The sequence below is a fragment of the Rattus norvegicus genome, chromosome 6 (genome assembly GCF_036323735.1).
Source record: "Rattus norvegicus strain BN/NHsdMcwi chromosome 6, GRCr8, whole genome shotgun sequence".
NCBI lineage: Eukaryota > Metazoa > Chordata > Mammalia > Rodentia > Muridae > Rattus > Rattus norvegicus.
This window is the reverse complement of record NC_086024.1, coordinates 104,768,634-104,789,535: the sequence shown is the minus strand read 5'-3', so window position 1 is coordinate 104,789,535 and position 20,902 is coordinate 104,768,634. Positions and strand designations below refer to the sequence as shown.

At 49.3% G+C, this 20,902-nt stretch overlaps 1 protein-coding gene across 5 annotated transcripts in view; it reads left to right on the top strand.

The window, feature by feature from the left end:
- Actn1 (actinin, alpha 1) overlaps positions 1–20,902 on the top strand; it is a 94,828-nt gene that overhangs the window by 36,777 nt on the left and 37,149 nt on the right. For all 5 annotated transcript variants that reach the window (NM_031005.4, XM_039112993.2, XM_039112992.2 and 2 more), the window contains exons 2-3: positions 15,822–15,936; positions 20,014–20,133. In NM_031005.4, the coding sequence (NP_112267.1) occupies positions 15,822–15,936; positions 20,014–20,133 (235 nt within the window). The remainder of the gene's footprint in view (positions 1–15,821; positions 15,937–20,013; positions 20,134–20,902) is intronic.

The following is a 20,902-nucleotide window of genomic DNA, read 5'->3' as shown; positions in this document are numbered from 1 at the left end:
CTCCTGAACTAGAATGGTATTTGTCAGGGTGGGATTTCTGACAGGGTTTGATTTATAGAATGCAGCTAATTTGAGAAATGTGACTTTTTTCCCCCCTCTCTTTAGCTCACTCTCCCTGAATAATTGATCTTAACCAGATGTATTGATAGGAGGCAGGTATGAATCCTCTGGAAGTGGGGGACATTGTAGAGGGAGACCTTGTCTCCAGCGATAGACCCAGAATTGGAACGTGGGTCTTCTGATGCTGTGTGTCCTGCAAATATTCCTTTAGAGCATGTAGAAGTGAGGGGTGGAAAGAGGATGGTGGGAAGGGGTGACTCACTCAGGTTATCTTAGGGACTGTAAAGAACAGCTGAGGTGACAGATGGTGAGGTGGAGACCCTGGTGGGCCTTGGTCTTCATCTCAGAGCCATTGAGCATCGACAGGTGTTGGAATGTAAAAGATTGGAAAGGCTCAGGTGGCGCAGGCTAGGCAGGGTGGGCAGGGCTGCAATGCTTGAGGAAGTCCCATGGGTAGACAGTATCCCTTCCATTTTGATTGATCTGGAGAGCTTTGTAGGAGCACACGCAAGGCTGGCTCCCCAATTCAGATGGGAATGTGTGTAGCTGCTGCATGGCTTGTTGGCCCAGTGCCTGGGAGATGATCTTTAGGTGCTCTACACCCCCAGTTTGCTGGAGGCTCTCACGACTCACAGGGTGGTTTGGCTAAGTGTTGGTGAATAGCAGGAACCACTGCTGAGGTAGTTGTAGGAGTATGGCTGGGGCGCAGTGACTCTGCCACCTTCCCCTGCCCTCCCTTGTGGGCTCAGCTCAGATCCAACACCTGGTGGGGTAGGGGTGGGGTGGTCTCTGAACTCTCTCTCCTGGAGTGTGTCTAGGCCCCACCCACTTACCTGTCTTCACTAGCAGGGTTTTGAGCTACCTTGTCTCAGGTCACCCCTTTGTCTCCACCTGCTTGCAGCAGTGCGAAGTCTCTTTCCCAGATGAAGGTGTCATTGTGTGTTAACCCACACCCACCTCTCACACCCACCTCACCACCCTTCTATTTATTTCAGCTGAAATCCGACCAGAGATCTTCAGTGGCTTCCATTGTTCTCAGGGAAAATAATCTCAATGTGCAGTGGGCACCCAGGTTCCTGGGCGGCTGGTACTGTGCTTGCCCACAGAGACTGTGTTTGTTTTTTTTTTTGTTTTTTCTCTGAGTTGGCCTCTGCCCTACCTAGAGCCTTGGTTGTTTTGATTCTTCTGCTTGCATGACTCCCTTTACCCCCCAACAGCATATGCATGCAGCCCAGTTCTCGCTGGTGATGTAATATGGATGGCTTTTATTGTCACACACACCCCCCCTTCACTATTATCAGGAGGGTCTCTTTTGCAAACTTTTCACCTAAGTAGTGCTCTTTGGACAGGGGGTCAGGTCAGAACCCAGCCATGCTTCTTTGACGTTTCCTATGTCCCCTGGGGGATTCTAGGTCCGTGACCCAGGAACTGGTTTTATTTACTTACAGTATCAATACTCAACCAAGAATGAATGAATGAATGAATGAATGAATGAATGAGTCAGCTCCAACCCCCTGGGGGAGGTGTGGAGAGAACGGGCTGATCAGGAGGATCTGCTTCGGTGGCCTGCTTCCAGAGAGGCTGCTGACAGGGGGCCAGCCCAAACCCAAACAGGGTATTGCTCACACCCTGGCATCCACACCACCAGCTTGGCTGCCTCTTTAATTATTCATTGTCTCTCTCAATGGGCTTTGTGTTTCGGAAGCCAAGAGACAAGAATTCAAACCCACTTTCTACCTTCCCAAAACTGAGCCTTGGAAGAGGACCCTGCCCGACCTGACCCCAGGGAGCCGCAGGGCTAGCGCCCCTCTTCTGGCTGGACCTGAGCACTGGAGGTGATTCTTCGGTCTGTGTCCTGGACTGCCCTTTCGCTGCCCTCTTCAGTCCCAGACTGGGCACAACTGGAAAGCGCTCTGCATGGCTGTATATCCTGATCTAGATTTTCTACAGGGTGGCAGGCAGAGCTGGTGGTCACACTGTGTCTTTATCGTTGGCTAGATTTCCTGGCAGAGACTGAGCTGTCCCAGGAACCACAGTCAAGGTCTCAGTTCATCTGGTACTGTTGAGGTTGCCGCTGCCTATCACCCTGTCGCCTCCTTTAATGGAGGATTGCAGAGCAGATCCGAGATGATGCATGCCTCAGTGAGTTGGATGTACACACTGAGTGAGCCATTCCCTGGGTGCTTCTAATAGCCAAAGTCATTGATTAGCTTCAGAGCCTGATCGATTGCCTCTGCTTCTCTTGGGCCTTGAAGGTGTTCTCTTCGCCCTCAGTGTCCATCTTTTAGGTGAGGCTATAACACTATGTTTTCCTCACAAGGTTTGGAGGAGGCTGGAGTAATGATAGCTGGCCTGTGTTGCCTCCACAGCCCAGGAACTGTGAATGGTGGACTCTTGGATCTCATTGGAGGGCAGTGACCATGCTGACCCACAGATGAGGCTCCTGGCTCTGCTCCAGACAGAGGTCTCTGAGCATCCCAGCACAGTCAGAAAGCCTCTGCCAGATCTTCAGTTCCACAGATGTGTATCTGTGCCTAAGTTGCCTGCAGCAGATCTGTCTGCCCTGTCCCTGGAGCCAGGCTGATCATGAGGGGTTGGCTAACTGCCAGGCCAGCAAATCTGTTAGGCTGGGCTCCTGATAACCCTGGCTACTGATGGTTCTCCCGGACAAGCTGGGAGAGCAGTGATGGTAACAGGTAGCCATCAACTAGACCATGGGTAAGGGTTGGCTAATTCTCCTTCTAAAGGGGTTTAGAGTTTCTGTGCTGCTTTTTTGGTGTGTGCATGCACATGCATGTATGTAGTTCTGGGAACTGGGAACTTGTACATACTTGTCAGTGTCTAACATAGAGCTATATCCCAAAGCCTCTCTGGACTACTTTGTTTCGTTTTATTTTGTTTTTCAATACAAAGTTTCTCTGTGTAGCCCTGGCTGTTCTGGAGCTTTGTCTATATGCAGACCAGGCTATCGTTGAACTCACAGAGATCGGCCTTCCTCTGCCTCCTGAGTGCTGGGATCAAAGGTGTGCACTGCTGCCTCCTCCCCCGCCACCCAGCTCTGAGCTACTTTTTAAGGTGCTGATCTGTACTGTATGTGCTCAAGGAAAAGAAATGTGACTGGACCTCAGGTTAAGGGAATTGAGGTAATTAGGTCCTTTGATCATAGTCCACTGTCATCAAGGATCCATGGCAGATGACTGACCGACCGTCACATTTACCCTAAAGTCTCCCCACAACAGACCCTCTCAGACCCCTCCACTCTTTACATTCCAACAATGCAATCCAGTATTCAGCCACGGGGAGAATGTCCTGGATGGGGGTTGCTGGGTTATAGGGTGGGTGCACATTGAATCTCTCATGGGATGCAGACCACACTCTGGAAGTGCGGTAGAGTCCCCATGTCACCCAGCATCTTCCAGGAGCTTTCCAGGGTTCAAAGAGCCCCTTGGTATACACAGCAGTTCCACAGCCCCAGGATGGTTCGCGCAGTCTCATTTATTGGTGTTCCTTCCCGTACCCTTTCCCTTCTTGTACCTTGGATTTCTTTGACTGCCTGAGGCATTCTAGGCTTTTTGCAAGGATGAGCTCCTTGAATGCCCTCTACCCCTCAGCAGGAAAGGTATCCTGGAAACTGAGGCTCAGAAAGGTCAGGAATCAATTAGATCCCAAGGTCAGTAAAGTGGTAGGCCAGGGGCGCATCAGGTCTCCTGTGCCCAGACTCATCTCTTTTTTTTTTTTGGTTCTTTTTTCCGGAGCTGGGGACAGAACCCAGGGCCTTGCGCTTCCTAGGCAAGCGCTCTACCACTGAGCTAAATCCCCAACCCCTCCAGACTCATCTCTTAACCACCAAACCCGAGGTTCTTAGATGGCGGGGTCCACAGAGCAGTGGCATCTGGAGAAATAGGATGTTTCCACCTTCCCAGAGCACTGGAAGCAGGAGCTCTGGCAGTGGGACACATCCGTACTTATTCTAACTGGTGGTTCTGCTGTGTGTTCAAATTGGAGGCCCATTCCCCTCAGGTGTTTCCTCTGTCCTTCTCTTTTCCCATCCTCCTTTCTTCCTTTCCAACATTGGGTTAGTATGTGTGAGCCCAGATTTTGGCTCAGACTGCTTTTCAAGGTACTGGGTGTCTGTTACAGACAGAGATGCTTCTCTGTGGAGCCTGAGACCTCCGCCCCTCCCAAATCCCTGAAAGCTGTCGGCAGGACAGGGTCCCAGCTATCTCCAGCCATTGCATGGAGGATTGAGTTTCTGGACACTGGGTCAAAGGATCTAGATGAGCCTAGGTGTGTGGACTGTGGTACAACTCAGAGCAGAGGGGCCGGAGTGACAAAGGGGAGACCTGGACAGCGTCTTCGTCTAAGCAGTACTTTGTCCTTGGAATTTGCAATTTGTGCTAAGGATGTGGTAACTTGGTTTAAAAAAAAAAATGCAGCACATAAACCGATCTGTCTGTTGTCTGTGGAATCAGGAGTTCGAGGTCAGCCTCTTATATAGTGTTAGGCCAGCCTGGGTTACGTGAGAGACCCTGTCTCAAAACCAAACCAAACAAATTATGCTTTGTGGTTTGACCCCTGGAGAGCAAATTCCACACAGGGCCTTGGAATCCAGTCCAATTCCACGTCTCTGGTCAGCATAGTGCATTCCACCGAGATGGCCCAGGAAGAGACGGCCGTTAACCTGATCTTGTTTTCTGGGCCCTCATCAGAAATCAAGTGTTTTTCCATCATCACGGAAGGGGTAGATTCAATCCTCTCACGCATAGGTGCAAACATTACTGCGTCAATGCCGTACTTCGACACTAGGGAAGAGGTGCGTTAGGGGCTAGAGCCTGCCAGACCACAGAACCCTCCCTCCCACATTGAAGATTAGCAGGCTTGTCATGTGTGGGAGTTCTCTGTGGAACTGGGTGACCTGTAGGTCTTAGGATCGGTGCCAGACAAAACCAAATGAGCTCACTTCTAGGTGGCTTTTCCTTCTATGGGGAAGGAATGCACAGGCCAGTCCTGTGGGTCCTGACTTGCTGAGGTCTGTGTGCTGTCAGATCAGCAAGGGCCAGAATCACTCTAGATGTGAGTCAGGGACAGCCATCCCCGCCTCGCCTCCGGGAGTGGGATGCCACTCTGCTTAGAGAAGACTTGCTCCTTCAGCCTTCAAATCCTCATCCCACACACACGAAGGCTTAAAGTGGAGTGAGTAATGGAATGAACTTTAGCTCCTCCTTCTGTCGTTAGCCATGAAGGATCCAGGGCCTGCTTTTGAGACTGCATTCTTCCAATGGGCCAAGTAGACAGAGACAAAACAAAAACAAAAACAAAAAAACAACCCCACCCAGTATTTGCATAAAAGATTCAGTGGGATTCTAGAATATTTACTCTTTGGCTATTACCACCAGCTCTAAGCAACCACTACTTAATTTGTTGATTAATTTTGAAGCCAAGGTCTCATCTCTGCTAGCCTGAAGCACACTGAGTAGACCAGGCTGGCCTCAAACTCACAGAAATCTACCTGCCTCTTCCTACCCAGTATGTGCCACCATACCCAGCTGTATTTACTTATTTTTGAGTCCTCCAGCCTCAGGCTTCCAAGCGCCAGGCCCTTAGCCTAGCTTTATTAATGTATTTTCTGTCTGTGTAGAAGGAACATGCACGCACGCAGGCACGCACGCCATGAGCTCTAGACTGGTCCCTTTGCCATAGCTCACAGCAGTCCTATGGAATGAGGTTATTTTTGCTCTTCTTTTACTCATGCTGGAACCAAGACTCAGAGAGACCAAGCAAGTCTGGAACTATAAAGCTGGTGGTGATAGAACTTGTAGTTGCTGGGCATTTGCTGTGGACTCTTCCGTGTTTAGGAGCAAGGCAGTGATGGGGATGTGACACTGGCAGATTGGTAGGTGCAGCTGACGCTTGTGGCTAGGAGCTAAGAGGACAGACTGTGTGTCTTCACTGGATTATGTGTCCCAGTGTCATGAATTCTCCCAGGTTGCAGGTTCTGTACAGGGCAAGGAAGACCATGCCAGGGTCTCATGGTGGACCCTTTCCAAGCAGGGATCCAGCAGCCCCTTTGACCTTGGTGACCCTTCCGGTTTCTGGCACTGTGTTTGCTGAAATGGGCTCTAGATAGACACGAACTAGAAAACACAGCTCCCCTTCCGCTTGAAGCTGATGTGTTTCTCCTCATCAATGGGAGAAAACAGGGCCCCTTGATTGCCAATACTTGGTTCTCTGTGAATGATTAACTCTGATTAAATAGAAAGAAGAGAGGAAGTGACAAGGGACATTTATTGTACTCCTGCTATAACCAGGGCATTTTGCTGGCTGGTTAGCATACATTGTCTTAATCCTGAAAGCCCTCAAAGTAATGGCATTGTTTATTCTCTTTGTGCGGTCAGGCAATTGAGGCCCAGGTGGATTAGTAAGGTCACTTGGACCAGCTGGGCTGGCACGTTTAAAGCATCTGTCTGCTGTGGACAGAACACTGACTGTAGGTCTAGTTAGCCCCATTTTACTTGTGAGGACCTCGAACTGAGAACCTTGCCCGTGGAATTAAGGCTAGTGAGAGGTTAGGTTGGGACCCAAAGCTTAGCCTGTTTGGCCATCTGTATTCTGAGTTGCCCTGACCCCTGCACTCATGCATGGATGTGAGCGGTGGATGGGTTGACTTAGAGAGCAGAGAGAGCAACCAGGGGTTGAGGACTCCTTCACAGCAGCTCCCAGGTGGGTGGAAAGTAAACAGATCTGGGTGGAGATGTTCCACAGAGCTCTGCCTTTTATCCTGGGGGTGGGGGTGGGGGTGGGGGTGGGGTGGGGGTGGGGGTGGGGAAACCAGCTGATGACGCTTGCTTTGAAAAGCTGGCCAGTGGCCTTTAATAAGCTAACCAGACACTCCTGTTGACATTACCAGCACACCAGGCTTCTGAGATCTCTTCTGGGTGGGTCTCTGCTTAGACAAAATACCTAGAACACGTTCCCGGTTCCCGGGCCAGTTGTGGACTCTGAGGGACTCTAGGGTGGCCCTGGGGAGTGCCCCTCCCTATGTCAGCTGGCAGGTGAAGCAGGGAACTTAAACCCAAGCACACCAGGAACTCTGGCCACAGCTGGGGTCTGGCTTTGTCCAGTACCCATGGCATCTCAACTAGCATGGCACTTGCTGGTGGAATTGAAAGACTGTAGGGTCCAGTGAGGGTTTGTTTGTTTGTTTGTTTGTTGTTTTTGTTTGTTTTGCCTAGACCTGCTGGCTCCGCTCCAGGGAAGCAGATCCCAGGAGAGGAGCCAGTTTGTATAGGAAGTCCCAGGCCAACCTCAAGAGGTTTAGTTTCTCCTTTGGGTGCTCTGGGACTATGTGGCTAAGGGGCTATCCTTTGACTTTCCCCACAATGAACCACTATAGACTTAGCTGTGGGGGGAAATGTCCCCGGATTGCCCTCTGTCCCTGTGTCTAGTTACGCCTTTTCTTACAGGATTTTACCAGGGGATGTTTTCAGAGCCCCCTGTCTCTCTCATGCTTTGGCTTTTTTAAAATTTTGTTTTGAGTCAGGGTTTCTCTGTGTAACCCTGGATATCCTGGCACCCTTGGTCTTGCTGGCCTTGAACTCACAGAGATCTGCCCGCCTCTGCCTCCCATGTGCTGGGATCAAAGAGGTGCACCCACTGCCCGGCTGTCATATTCTCTCTGTGTGTATGTACTTATGAGGCGGGATCACATTTAGTTCAGGCTATCTCCAACTTAGTGTGTAGCTGAGGAGGACCTTGAACTGACCTCCAGCCTCTAGCTCTCCAGTATTGGACTTATAAGCACAAGGCACCATAGACAGCCTTCATTCGTTTAAATATAAGGGAGTAGATTCCCCTCTTTGTTATGGAAGCCATCAATAATACAGTAATAGCATAGACACTCTCTTCCACCAAATGGTCCCAGAGAAACAGGAAGTGTCTTCTGTCTCATCTCAGAAGCCTTATGGTAATGTTGAAATTTACACACTTCAGACAGACTCTCTTTACCTTTGGATGGGTTTTTAAATAGATAACCGTGGCATGCGGTATAAACATTCAAAAGAAAACAAAAAGGATATTCTGTGGAAAGCAAACAGCTCTCCCTCCCCAGTTTCAAACCTCTCTTCCTCCACCCTAGAGCCAGTCCCGGTTCCCACGTTCTCTTGTGTCCTCTAAGGAGATTCCAGTACAAGCTTGGTTGGTTCTGTTTTTCATTTTTTGAGAGAGGGTCTCACTAGGTCATCTAAGCTAACCTCGACTGATGGTTCTCCTTCTCCAGCCTCGTGAGCTCCTCCATTGCTCCCTGGATGCCAAGCTTTAGCCTGTTTAGTACACTGGTTACAGTTTTCTGCTGGGCTGGGAGGGTCAGGAGCTGCGGTCTTAAAACCAAAACACTGGTCATGTTTTGAGTCCCTTGAGGTTAAACCATTGGTCCCTGTGGAATTTGTTGGGAAGAAACTACAGAGGAACAGAAGACTGTTACCAAGTGTTCTCTTTAGCTGTGTTGTTGGGGCACCAGATGATGGGATTTCAGAGCTGAGTGAGGTTAACTTATCTGAGGTCACGTGCCTAGCTGAACCTGGGCAGGCCCAGGCTTCCTGACTGACTCCAGTCCTTTGAACACCAACTTCCCTGAAGTGTGCCAGGACTGGTAACCTTGGTTCCAAGAAACAGAGCTGTGTCCAGGAAAGGTGTGGCCAGCAGGTGAGGCCTCAGCCTGTGGTAGGCTGCCGCTGTCCTGTTCCTGCCTAGCCAGTCTCATTTGGCTGCAGGGCATTGTTTACTCTGTACTGGTGTCACTGGGGAGCCTCTCTGGGCAGGTCACTTAAGCATGAACAGAGGAATAAATGTCCAAAAGAAGAGGCTTGCCATGAGAGAAGGCTGAGAGTGTAACCAGCCAACTGTATTTATAGGCAGTCAGGCCAGGAGAGCAGCTAAGGATCCTGGGAACTTTAATTCCTGGAGCACAAGTGTGTTTGTGTTTGGACACATTTGGTCCTAGTCATTTGTCACGTCTGTGTGACTGCATACAGCTTTAAACCTGTGTTTATAAGCAGAAGTCATGCAATCTTTTTTTTTTTCCCTTTTTCTTTTTCTTTTCTTTTTTTCGGAGCTGGGGACCGAACCCAGGGCCTTGCACTTGTTAGGCAAGCGCTCTACCACTGAGCCAAATCCCCAACCCCAGAAGTCATGCAATCTTATTCCAGACTTAGTTACACATAAGCATCTTCCTGTGCTCACATAGTTTCAGAACCCATCATATTAATCATTACTAAGTGGACACATGATGATTTACGTAACTATATGCCTTATTAACACAATTAGGGGGCTTTCTGGTTTTCTTCACTTCAGTTAGGCTAGGGAACAAGTTATCATGCTGTATGCCTTTTCTTTATTTGGCATTTTATACCCAGGAGAAAGTCTCTGAATTGAGGTGTATAGTTCAGGCCTGTGCTGGTTCATGTTGACAAGCTGATTTCCTCTAGAGCTGTAACCAAGCAGCCTGTACACAGTTGTACAGGGGCGTTGCCTTGCACACCCTCTAACAATAGGACTTAGCAAGAACTCACTTTGCAAATATAATGGTTGGCTGTCCTAGTTTGCTTCCCATTGCTGTGATAAGCACCGGGACCATGAGGAACTTGGGGAGGAAAGGATTTATGTTGCTTCCATGTCCAGATCGGAGTTCATCGTGAGGGAAACCAGGGCAGATACTCAAGCAGGAGGAGCAGCAGCAGGAACCACGGAAGATGGCTGCTCATTGACTTTCTAATCCTAGCAGCTGCCTAGGATCTGTGTCGCAGTCAGATACCTTTTTTATATTCCCAAGGGCTGCCTGACCAGGGGTGGCATTGTCGAAGCGAGTCGCCTTCCCACCCCATCAATCAATAGCTTAGAAAGGGCCCCCACAGATTTGCCACAGGATAATCTGATGGAGGCAGAGCCTCAGTTGAGGTGCTCCCTTGCCAGATGATCCCAGCTTGTGTCAGGTTGACCAGGTAATCGGCACGACGAGCTTACCGGTTGTTTTAATTCACAGGACATGGCAGAATGTGTGTAGCCATCTAATGTCCTCTGGGAAACACATGGTCTGTCGATCAGTTCCAGCTGAGGAGTCCTCTCCCTTCCCCACAGGATGTCCCCTCCTCTACTTTTGATAGAAATGCCCCCAGCTCTTGCTACCAGATTCTCAAATGGCTGATGTCACCGGTGTCCTTTATGAGTGATAGACACAGGTATCGGTTGGTGCTTACGCGCCGCACAGTGTGTTTGTATATAATGTGTTCACAGACTTAGAAAGGGTCCATGACGTCCCACTGTGGGAGCAGAGATACCCAGTGAGCCTTAATTTAGATTTGGCTGCCGACTGTAATTTTTTGGAGGCAGACCGGGTCCTTCCAACATGCATTGTATTTTCAGTTTTGGCAGTATTTAAAGATTGAGCAGTTCCACATAGAAGTCCAGGTTTCTGGCCCTTTTCTTTTCTTGTTGAGGCATCTCTGTGAAGATCCAATGAGTTCAGTGAGACACAACATTCAGAAGAGGGTCCATCCCATAGTAAGCACGTGCGTGCTTAGTAAGCACAATTACTGTCACGTCAACTGTGGCATGTATGTTTGCCTCTGTAAGACCAGATTCTCCACAGGGCATGATGAGGGGTTGTCTCAGTTTTAGATAGGCTTATTAACATCTAGTGGGTAGGGTCCATGATGGTGCTAAACGTCTGATTTCTGAGATCGTGCTACTCCTCCAGCCGCAGGATATTCTGACCTTACATCCCGGAGTATCAAGGTCAAGATACCCTGCTTGCGTCCTGAAGCATGTGACCCTTGGTGTGGCCTAACAATTGTTCTGGTCTTAATCAACACTTCCAGGAGCTGCCTGGGCTTTTGTAGGATTACCATTGTAAAGAACCTTACTCAGCCCTGCCCAGGGGACTGTGTGAACCCCTTCAGCACATTCACACTGTGTTCTGTGACATACCACACGTCCAGCTCTGGGTCCCTCAGTCCACTGAGCTCCGATCTTTCCCGAAGCTCTCTGTCCTTTATCCTCTTGAAAGCAGCTGCCTAGGATCTGTGTCACCGGGATCTTCCATGTATGGCCATGGAGAGTTGTAGAAGTGAAGTCACTTGCACAGGATCATTTGGGTACAGCTGCACAGAATCCATATTTCCCACCAGCTGCCTGTTCTGCCTGGGGCCGAATCAGGCTTGCCTCTTTGACTATGGAAGTTGAGATGACCTCCTCAGACAGGCCTTGTCTCCTGCTGGTCAGAGACCCAGTTCCTGAATCCTGTTCCCCCTGCCCATCTCTTTCTGGTCTGCCTCCCTTTGGAGGGTCACCCACTATCCCCTTTCTTACATCTCACTGCCATGCTACCCAGAGAGGCCGTCTCTCTCTTACCAGCACTGCTGACACTGGTGGGGGTTTCCAGAACCCATGTGGCTTTCATTTTTCCGGCCACTGGTTTTCAGTGGAATTTCATGAAATTTGGCTCACTTGTGTGACCACTGAAAGTTTCAGCCTTGGTTCTATACCCCTTCAAGCACCCTACTCGCCCTTACCTGAGCTGCAAAGCTATGTCATTCTGGGAAGCAGAAGTTGTAAGGGAGTTAGAGTTGGTGTCAGTGACCCGAGGAAATGTACTTAACCCTCTCTGATCCTGTGCCCTCAATATTAAAAGGAGGATGTTGGACTCAACACTTAAACATCTCTTCAAGCGCAAAGCCATTGATGGAGTGTGCTTATCATATGCACTGTGAAGACCGTAGCTTTCTCCCTCTGGCATGGCAATGGGGCTGCTCAGAAGCCACAGAGTAGCCCTACCCCCCCCCCCCAGCTCAGGTACCCCCTTCGTGTTTTTGTTTTGAGATAGGGTCTCCCTATGTAGCTGTCCTGGTATGTAGATCAGGCTGGCTGTGAGCTCATGGAGATCCACCTGCCTCTTCCTTGAAGTGCCAGGGTTAAATAAACGTGTGTGCCACCATGCCCTCCTCCCCGGGTTTTAAGAGGACTCTCCTCAGACCTTCTATTAACAGTCCACAGTGTCTGCGTTGTTACTCTCATGTGCCTGTTGGATACCTGAGTTGGAGTGGTGACAGGCCACTCACCCACAGTGATAGATGTGGGGTCTTTGTGGGTATCTTTGTGACCATCTCTCCTGTGTGGTCCTGCAATTCCTGCTCTGTGGAGGGAGGCCACAGAAGCTTGTGGCTTTCCTGTGTTTGCTGCCCTCCTTCCGCTAAGGTCAAGGCTATGGCTGACACTGACATTAAAACTCAGCCCCTGACTCCTGCCATGGGAATAATCATGTTACCCCAGTCCCTGCTGGGTGTGACCATTCGGAAATCTTAATAGAAACAACAATGGAGGCAGTCGTGATAACAGCAGGGGCCATTTCAGACACAGTCATATTTCAGGGCCATTATTAATATAAGCAAATACTACTACTTAGTATTATTTCACTTAAGCTTTGCCTCAGTCATGCCTGGTAGTTAACTGTTGTCCCCATTGTATATAAAAAACTGAGGTATATGAAGAAGGCTGTGTGATTATAGACACCTTTGAGCCAGGAGACAGGAAAGACACATTCTCAAAAACCAGGAGCGTTCTCAAGGTATATTAAAGGAGACGTGTTGCCATGGTAGTTGTTAAGGGCAAAATGAGAACATGGTAGAAGCCGGGAAACTGAGAGCCAGGCCCTAGGAGGAGTTGGGACAAGATGTGTCTCTCTCACTGGCCAACCCATGTACTCCTATCCTTTGTGCCCCTAAAATTCCCTGCTATGTGGATGCATTCTTCCCTTCACGCCACCATTAGGTACCAAGGACAGGGAGGGGTGAGGGGACCCATTTTTCCTCTCCCTGTCCAAGATCTGCAGAGGCTGGCAGTTGGATGCACATGAACACATGTGCATGTATGTATGTATATGTGTGCACAGGGGGGAGAGATACAGGTATAGAGGGGCACAGCAGACATGTGCATGTATGTGTGTATATGTGTGCACGGGGTGGGGGGTACAGGTTAGAGGGGTACAGCAAAGGCACTGCCACAGTTGTGGGAGTAAGTCTCAAGTATGGTCCTTGCCTAAGCATAGCTCCTGAGACCCTGTGTGTGACACACCCCTCCTCCAAGCACATTTCTAGAGCACAGTGGATCTTGTGAAGGGGCCAACCACCTTCTCCCTCTCCCTGTCTCCTTACTAGACTGTGAGATAAACAGGCTCCTGGAGGAGAGTGAAGACTTGTGGGTGAGGGAACCTTAGGTAAAGGAAGGCCCTGGGATGCAGGCCCCGCCTTTTTATTTTATGAAGTTGGATCATTAGGCCTCTGAGTGTAGCACTGCCCACCCTGTTGGGTATTGTGTGGGGCCAGGAGTTTCTGAAATGGGTGTCCCTTTGGCTGCTAGCTTTTCCTTCTTGCTGAGTCCTCGGGCTACTGCTAAAGAGATGGTCTTTCTGTGGGGACCTTGCAACCTAGGGAGAACATAGTTGCGCAGTACATGGTGGTCTGTGGCTTCTCTGCTGTGATGCAAAGGTTTGCTGTCAAGACTTTACTGACCCGTCTGCTAGGTCTGTTCTTTAAGTATTAGCACCAGTCCCAAAGGTCTCTCAGAGCAGCAAAGCAGCACCTGGAAAGGCGGGGCCTTGGGTAGCTTGGTGACTGGAGGCAGGGAGAGATTTTGGAGAGAGGGAGATGGGGAGAGAGGGAGAGAGGGGGAGAGGGGGGGAGAGAGAGAGAGAGAGAGAGAGAGAGCACTTGTAGTGGAGCACCCTTCCCAGCCTTGTCATGGTTTTTGCTGCTGGTGGTGGTGGGGTTTTTTTTTTTGTTGTTGTTGTTGCTGCGTGGGTGGGTATCTTTTTCCTTCTTACTGTTAATGGCACCCTTACTACCTGACAGGCACTTTGTAAATCGGTTTTTAAATCCTGTGGACTTGAAAAGTGCCTTGCAATCCCCATTTTATTGCTGAGGGAATTGGAGTTCGGAGAACAGTGGATTCAGATCTGGTTCATAGAAGAGTGTGTTCTTAACATTGTATTGCTCCATGTCCCCTGTGCCTGGGCTTTTTATGGCTACTGCTTGTAGGGTACTTTAATCCTTTGGAGGGGTTCAGGGCACTAAGCTGTGGGGCTCTGGGGACCAGGGCTTTTATATTGACTCTTCCTTGAAAGGCTTATTGGTCCCAGAGCTTTGTCCTGGAGACCTGAACAAACCCAGGTGTTGTTTTGGCCCTTGCGGCTTCCCCAGGATATGGGCTAGCTGCTTTCTACAGCGCTCCCCTCTTTCACAAGCCAGTGTCTTCTTACAACAGCCTCTTCCTCCCTCAGCTCCTCCCCCCTCTTAGAGACCAGGTTAATAAACAAGAACTCACAGCCCTCAGCTGGGCAACTCCCATCAGGAACTTTGTCTTCCCATTGCTGGCACTGGCCAGTTTCCCTGGAAGCCTTGGGGAGGAAGCCTTTGGCTGAGGGTGGAAGGGACTAAACGTTGGAAGATGGGCCTGGAAGAGGCTTAAGAACTAGGTGTTGGGAGATAGGAGATGTTAATCATGGAATAAGACACTCCCATCCCCGGCCCCTGTGAATGTGCAGTGTGGTGGCTCTGGCCCAAAGTGAAGTATGGACAGGCGACAGTTGGGAGAGATTGTGTAGAAACTGTACTCTACTTACTCTAAGGATTCACACATCCTTTGAAATGTAACTCGGCGGGGGTAGGGGGCACCTGGTGGACCCATGCCTAGATGCCCTCCTGAGAAATCACGCCATGCAACATACCTAGTATATGGGGGAATGAGGAAGGGGGGAAGGGGTAGAGGCAGACAGATGGGAGCAGAGCCACGAAGGCAGAGAAGGGGGGCAGAGAAGGACAGAAAGAGGGAGGGAGGGAAGGAGAGGGGAGGGAGGGAGGGAGGGAGGGAGGGAGGGGGAGAGAGAGAGAGAGAGAGAGAGAGAGAGAGAGAGAGAGAGAGAGAGAGATACTGGCTGGGAACAGAGAAAGAAAAAGTGAACTGGGTGATGAGCACTCCTTTTATACCTCACCCATGCCTGGCAGGGGCAGGTAATGACAGCAGGTGACAATGTAAACCGTTGCTAGGTCCCTGGGAAGCACCTGTAAGCTAACATTTCTCCCTTCCTGTTTAATTAAAAAAATGAGGAGCTAGAAGGGGGTAATGGTGGGACAGGAGTGAGGTTGTCTTCAGACGGAGGTCTTTAGAGTGAGGTGTTCTTTAGACTACTTCCTGATGACTGGGGGTGACAATGTCTTTGGGGGCCCTAAGAAAACTGGGATGCTGGCCAAGTCCTGGGATCTGGCTGCTTCGCTGATGTCCAGGATCTGTGAGAATATCTGCAGCTAGGAAGGTGCAGGCCCCACTGAAGCATCTGTAAGAGTAGACCGGATCGCCTGTGGGGAGCTGCCCTGGAGCTGTCCTGGATGCAGATTTTGAGTAAATACTGGACCCAGCAGATGATGGAACAGATATATATATAAAACTAGGAGCAGAGGATAAAGTTAATGTGACTGCAGGGAACAACCACACTGAGAGTTTCTCTAGATTCTGCTGAGTGGGTGGCCATCCTCTCTGGTCTCTTCGTGTGGCTTGTATGATGAAGATGGCCCAAGCCTGTTGAAGGCCTTTCCCAGAACAACTGTTAAGGTGTGGTGTGGGGGTCCTGGAAGCCACTGAGGCCTGTGGTGAGTGCCTCAGAGACAGTGTGGCTCATGAGGAGACTGAACCATCTGCTTTTCTTCCCTTTGTAATAGACCTTCACGGCCTGGTGCAACTCCCACCTGCGCAAAGCAGGGACCCAGATTGAGAACATTGAAGAGGACTTCCGAGATGGCCTGAAGCTCATGCTGCTCCTGGAGGTCATCTCAGGTGAGAGGGACCGGGTGGTACCCTCTGGGTTCTTTCTGTCCTAGCATTGGTTGTATTCTGTCCATGCTCACACTGGCCTCCTTGGGCACCAGGCACATGCATGGTGCATTTGCTTATATGCAGGCAAAACATTCATATAATAAAATAAATACAAAAAAAGAATTAATTAAGACCACTTTTAATTAAGTAACATCATGACAATAAAGTAACACCACTTACTTTCATTCCTTGGAGGGATTACCCTAATGACCTTATCAGCCCAACTCCACTTGGAGTGTCACCATGCTGGGACCAGCCAAGCTTCCAGGACCTGAACCACTAGGGGACAAACCATATGCAAACCATAGCATTGTGTGTCCTCTTGGGTGTGCAGGCCTCTATTTTTGCTGCAGACATCATCCTATCATCTTAAACCAAACCTGGGATGGCAGACTGCTCTGTCTCCACCTTTCTTTCCTACATGACATTTGCATTCCTTGCCTTCTTTCCTTCTTTAAGGATCCCCTTTTATTTAGCCTTTTATCCTGTGGACCTCTGGTGACACCCACCTAGAGGAAACCAGGAAGGCCTTAGGTTCTGTCTCCTCCCTGTCTCCTCCTCCCTGCAGTCTTGCTTTGTGAAGCTGCCCCAGGCATAAGATCCTCTGACAGCCCAAATATGGTCAAGTTGTTCCCTCGATGGGAAGGCTTTTGTGCCTCCCCAGGGCTTCCAGCCTGGGTCCACATTCCTTTGCAGAGCCCTTAGGATCATTTGAGAGCTGGCACCTGCTTTCTTTCCAACTAACTCTTCCCAAAAAGGTAGCAGACCTCGGGCCCTCTGCCATACTGGGAGGCTCTCCCGTCTCCCCAGATGACAGGCTGTCCCGTTCCTGTTTGTGTGACTTCTGACAGCCTCATTTCTTTAAAAACAGCTTTTCATATTTCCTTTAAAGTGAAACCTGAGCAGAGCAAAATATACACAATGGAAAGCATAACCATTTGGGATTTTTTTTTAAGGGGAGGGATTATTTATTTTGGCTCATGGCTTCACACGTGTCAGCATGTTGTGGCAGAGAGGATGTGGCAGAGCAGGTCAGTGGGCATCACGATAGCAAGAGGCCAAGAAAAGAGTTCGTGAAGAGGCCAGAGCCCAGTGGTATTCTTTCTCCCAAAGCCCCGCCTTCTGCTTTCACCGCCTTTTAATGAAGCCATCATGTTATGGAGCCGTCAAGGCATCATCCTGTTGATTGGGTCAGATCCCTAATGATGTAATTATCTCTGAGAACATCCAGGCGTGTACTTGACTAATCTTGGCATCTCTTAATCCATTCAGGTCAACACTTAAGACTGAGTGAGCGTCACCGTCTGCCTCTTGTCAGCTTGACACCTGAACACATCACTTTAAATCAGAACGTTCCACCCCTGAACCCCAAAAGACTACATTCAATTTATCTCCATGAGTCCTCATGGACTTAATAATTCCAACATTGTTCAGAAATCTAAGCCCAGAGTCCCCACTGAGACTCAAGGCGATTCCTTAGTTGCGAACCGCTTCAGTAAATACCTCTAACTTACTGTGGTACTAATGAGAGGGCTGGGGGCATAGGAAGGAAGAATAGTACCGAAATAAGACCAGAACTCAGAACGGTGGAGATTGCAGCCTGCACAACCATGTCCAATCTTGGGGAGGCATGGTGGTACGTGTGAACGCAGTGGGCTTGGGTAGCCCTTCCTTCCTCGTGGTTTTTCTCTTGTGTTGGTTGCATCTACTGCCCTAGGCTTTCATTAGCAGACATTCCATATTCCCAGCATCTTCAGCATCCGTGGGGTTTCCATTACAGCGCAGGCTTCACTCCAACAGAGCTCTTTGTAGGTAATTCAACCATGTTATAAATTTCCTGGCCTTCCAGGCCTTCCTTTGAAATCTGGATAGACACTGCCATGGCTCTGTAACTCTTGAATTTTGCACACCTGCAAAACTAGCATCATAGGGATGAAGCCAAGCTTTCTGCACATCCCTCTGTCCCACATTGCAGTGGCCTCTGAATGCCTGGATGCTGGACATAGGAGAATGCTTCCTGGAGCTCTCCCTTCTAAAGGAAAACTTTTTTCCTTAGGTCTTACTTTTGTGTTATTACTAATTTTTAGTCACCGTATAAGGTAATAGGTTTCATTATATATGCACATGCCTGAGTACTTTGTTCTGATTCATCTCCCTCCCTCACTGCCCTCTCCTGGAGGGAAGGAAAGTCTTTTGAACGAGTTTACAGTTTTATATTATGGAGCCTGTGATGGGTGGGGTTTGGCCAGTTCTTTAGATGCCAAAGCCATCCTTATTTCCAGACATTTTCTTCCTAACCCAGTGTAAAGTGCTTGGCGTTTTGTTTTGTTTTGTTTTGTTTTGTTTTCCAAGAGAATAAGGGATAGTTTATTCTGGGGTTGTTTTGAGTGACCCAGAAACACAGATTTAGGTTTCCCTAAATTCTACATTGCAACATGGATCATGAAGTTTTTGTAGTTGTACGGAACAAAGAAAGTCATAAATCAAGACAATTTTAAAATATGTTGGTGGCTGCATCAGACAGACAGTTACAACAGGATGGGGCAGGCTTCTCTATTAGGCCCAAGATGCTATCTGATGACATTCTAAGCTTTGATGGGAGCTAATAGTCTGCTAAGTCAGTAGCGTTCAAAAGATTTCTATCAGTCACAAGTCGTTAGGTCCCACACTGTGGAGAGAGGACTAGCTGGGGAAGGCCATTAAGAAAGAAACTCCTGGATCTTGTTAATACTGTCTGGGGCTTCTCCATGCCACTGATCTCCAACAGACACACCCTGCCTGTTCACAGCTTTTAGCTTCGCTTGCTCTTTTTCAGGCGAGGTTTCAGGGTTTCCAGATTGTTCCGTGCTGCTCTTCGCCCTTGATTCTCACTGTAAACCTTGCTAAGAGCACCTGCCGGTAACTACGCCGCAGCCTGAGTGTGATGGATGCTATTTCATTACTCATCCAATTAGCCCATTCCCCTTAAATGCAGCTTCCCACAGAGTTTCAGGTCACCCTCAACATTGACCAATTCTTTGCCAGACTATAACATGAGTGCCTCTAGTCCGTTCATGTGCCCTTGGCCTATCTGTCTGGCTTTGCCTCTGTTGCATCCTGGTTTTCTGCCTCGCTCATTAAGCTTTGATTATAGCACGCTTGGACTCCCCTGGTACACGTCTACTCATGCTTCCATACATCTGTTTCATGTGTCCTTTTGGAGGTGTCATTTCATCAATAGGTCCCTAGACAGTGTCTGTTCTGGAGGGTAAAGTGCCTTTAGTGGAACATTAGGCAACACCCCCCCCCCCATATTATTCTTTTAGTCTCCTGACCTTGAAGCTTGAGGAGCAGAGGTGTCCTTCTATGGAGAAGGGTAGGTTGTGGCCCTGGAGCGGAGCTGAGGCTCCGGGCTCTGGGCTCTCTCCTTCCTCCTCCTCCTTAGAAGGACACAGTTCCTTCTTGATATTTGCCCGTTGTGCATGTTTGTTTACTTTTAATTTAGTACCTTCTTTCCTACTGGACTACAGTTACATAAAAGCCAGGAAACTTGTTTATTCTCATATTCCGAGCACCTGGCCCGTTTCTGGCATCTGTTAGTAACATCATAATAAATGCTGGGGCTAGAGAATGCTCAGTGGTTAAGAGGCTGGCTGCTCTTCCAGAGGACCCGGGCTTGGTACCAAATATCCACAGTGGGTGGCTCACAATTCCCTGTCACTCCAGTTCCATGGGACCCAGGGCCCTTCTTCTGGCCTCAAGCATGCATGAGTACACACACACACACACACACACACACACACACACACACACACACACACATATCTTGAAGATATAAATTCTGAGCGACACACACAGGCTTGTCTCTGGGATATGGAAGATGAAGAATCCAGGTAGACCCTACTTCTCTCTGACTCCCTGCCTGGACGCCAACTCCAAATACCCGACAGGGACATCATGCATGTGCCCATTTAAGAAGCGCTTCAGGTGAGGGGGACTGTGGATCACCCGGGCTCCAGGACGCTTGCACTCACCTTCATTTTCCTTCCTCTTCACCAGGTGAGCGTTTGGCCAAGCCAGAGAGAGGCAAGATGCGAGTGCACAAGATCTCCAACGTCAACAAGGCCCTGGATTTCATAGCCAGCAAAGGGGTCAAGCTGGTGTCCATTGGAGCTGAAGGTGAGGCTAATACGCTGTGGTCACTGCTTCCTTGGCCCTCTCTCCCCTGACTCCTGGGTTCACGTGGCCTTGGAAACAGGTACCCCACCGCCTCCATGGTTCAGCCATACCAGAACTCAGCCCTTGCCCATTCTCTCACTAAAGTCTTTATGATGTGCAATTGCATGTGGAGTGCTGGGCACCTCCCCTGTTACACACCCCCCTGAAGTAGCTTGCTTTATTCATTCACTCATTCATTCATTCATTCATTCATTCATTTATTTTTGAGGCAGGGTCTCATTATGTAGCCCTGGCTATCCTGGAACTCACTCTGTGAATCAAGCTGACCTTAAACACACAGAGATCTGCCTGTTTCTGTTCTTTCTGAGTGCTGGGGTTAAAGGTGTGCGCGCCCACCACCACCTTTTGGGGAGAGCCAAAGCCGAATTTTAAATAGCTTCTTCCAGCACCACAGTTCCCTGGCTCCTTTCCCATCACCTCGAACTGTCTTTGTTTTTTTTGTTTTTTGAACAAAAAGCTGCTGAAGCCATTGTCGACATGTTCCTCACAGTTAAAAGAAGGTAGCCAGGCTCCTGGCGTCTGCAGTGCTGGCTCTGAAGTTGAGGCTAGAATATTCTAACCAGGCCCTCTGATGGCGTGACCTGTGGACACAGCATGCGGTCACTGGGCTCCTGCTGGGGGATGTCAGGGATTGAGTGGTGCCATCTTAACTCACTTGGTTGTGAGGAAAGCCATGCTGAAATGCTTTAGCCAGCAACCCCCCAGGGTG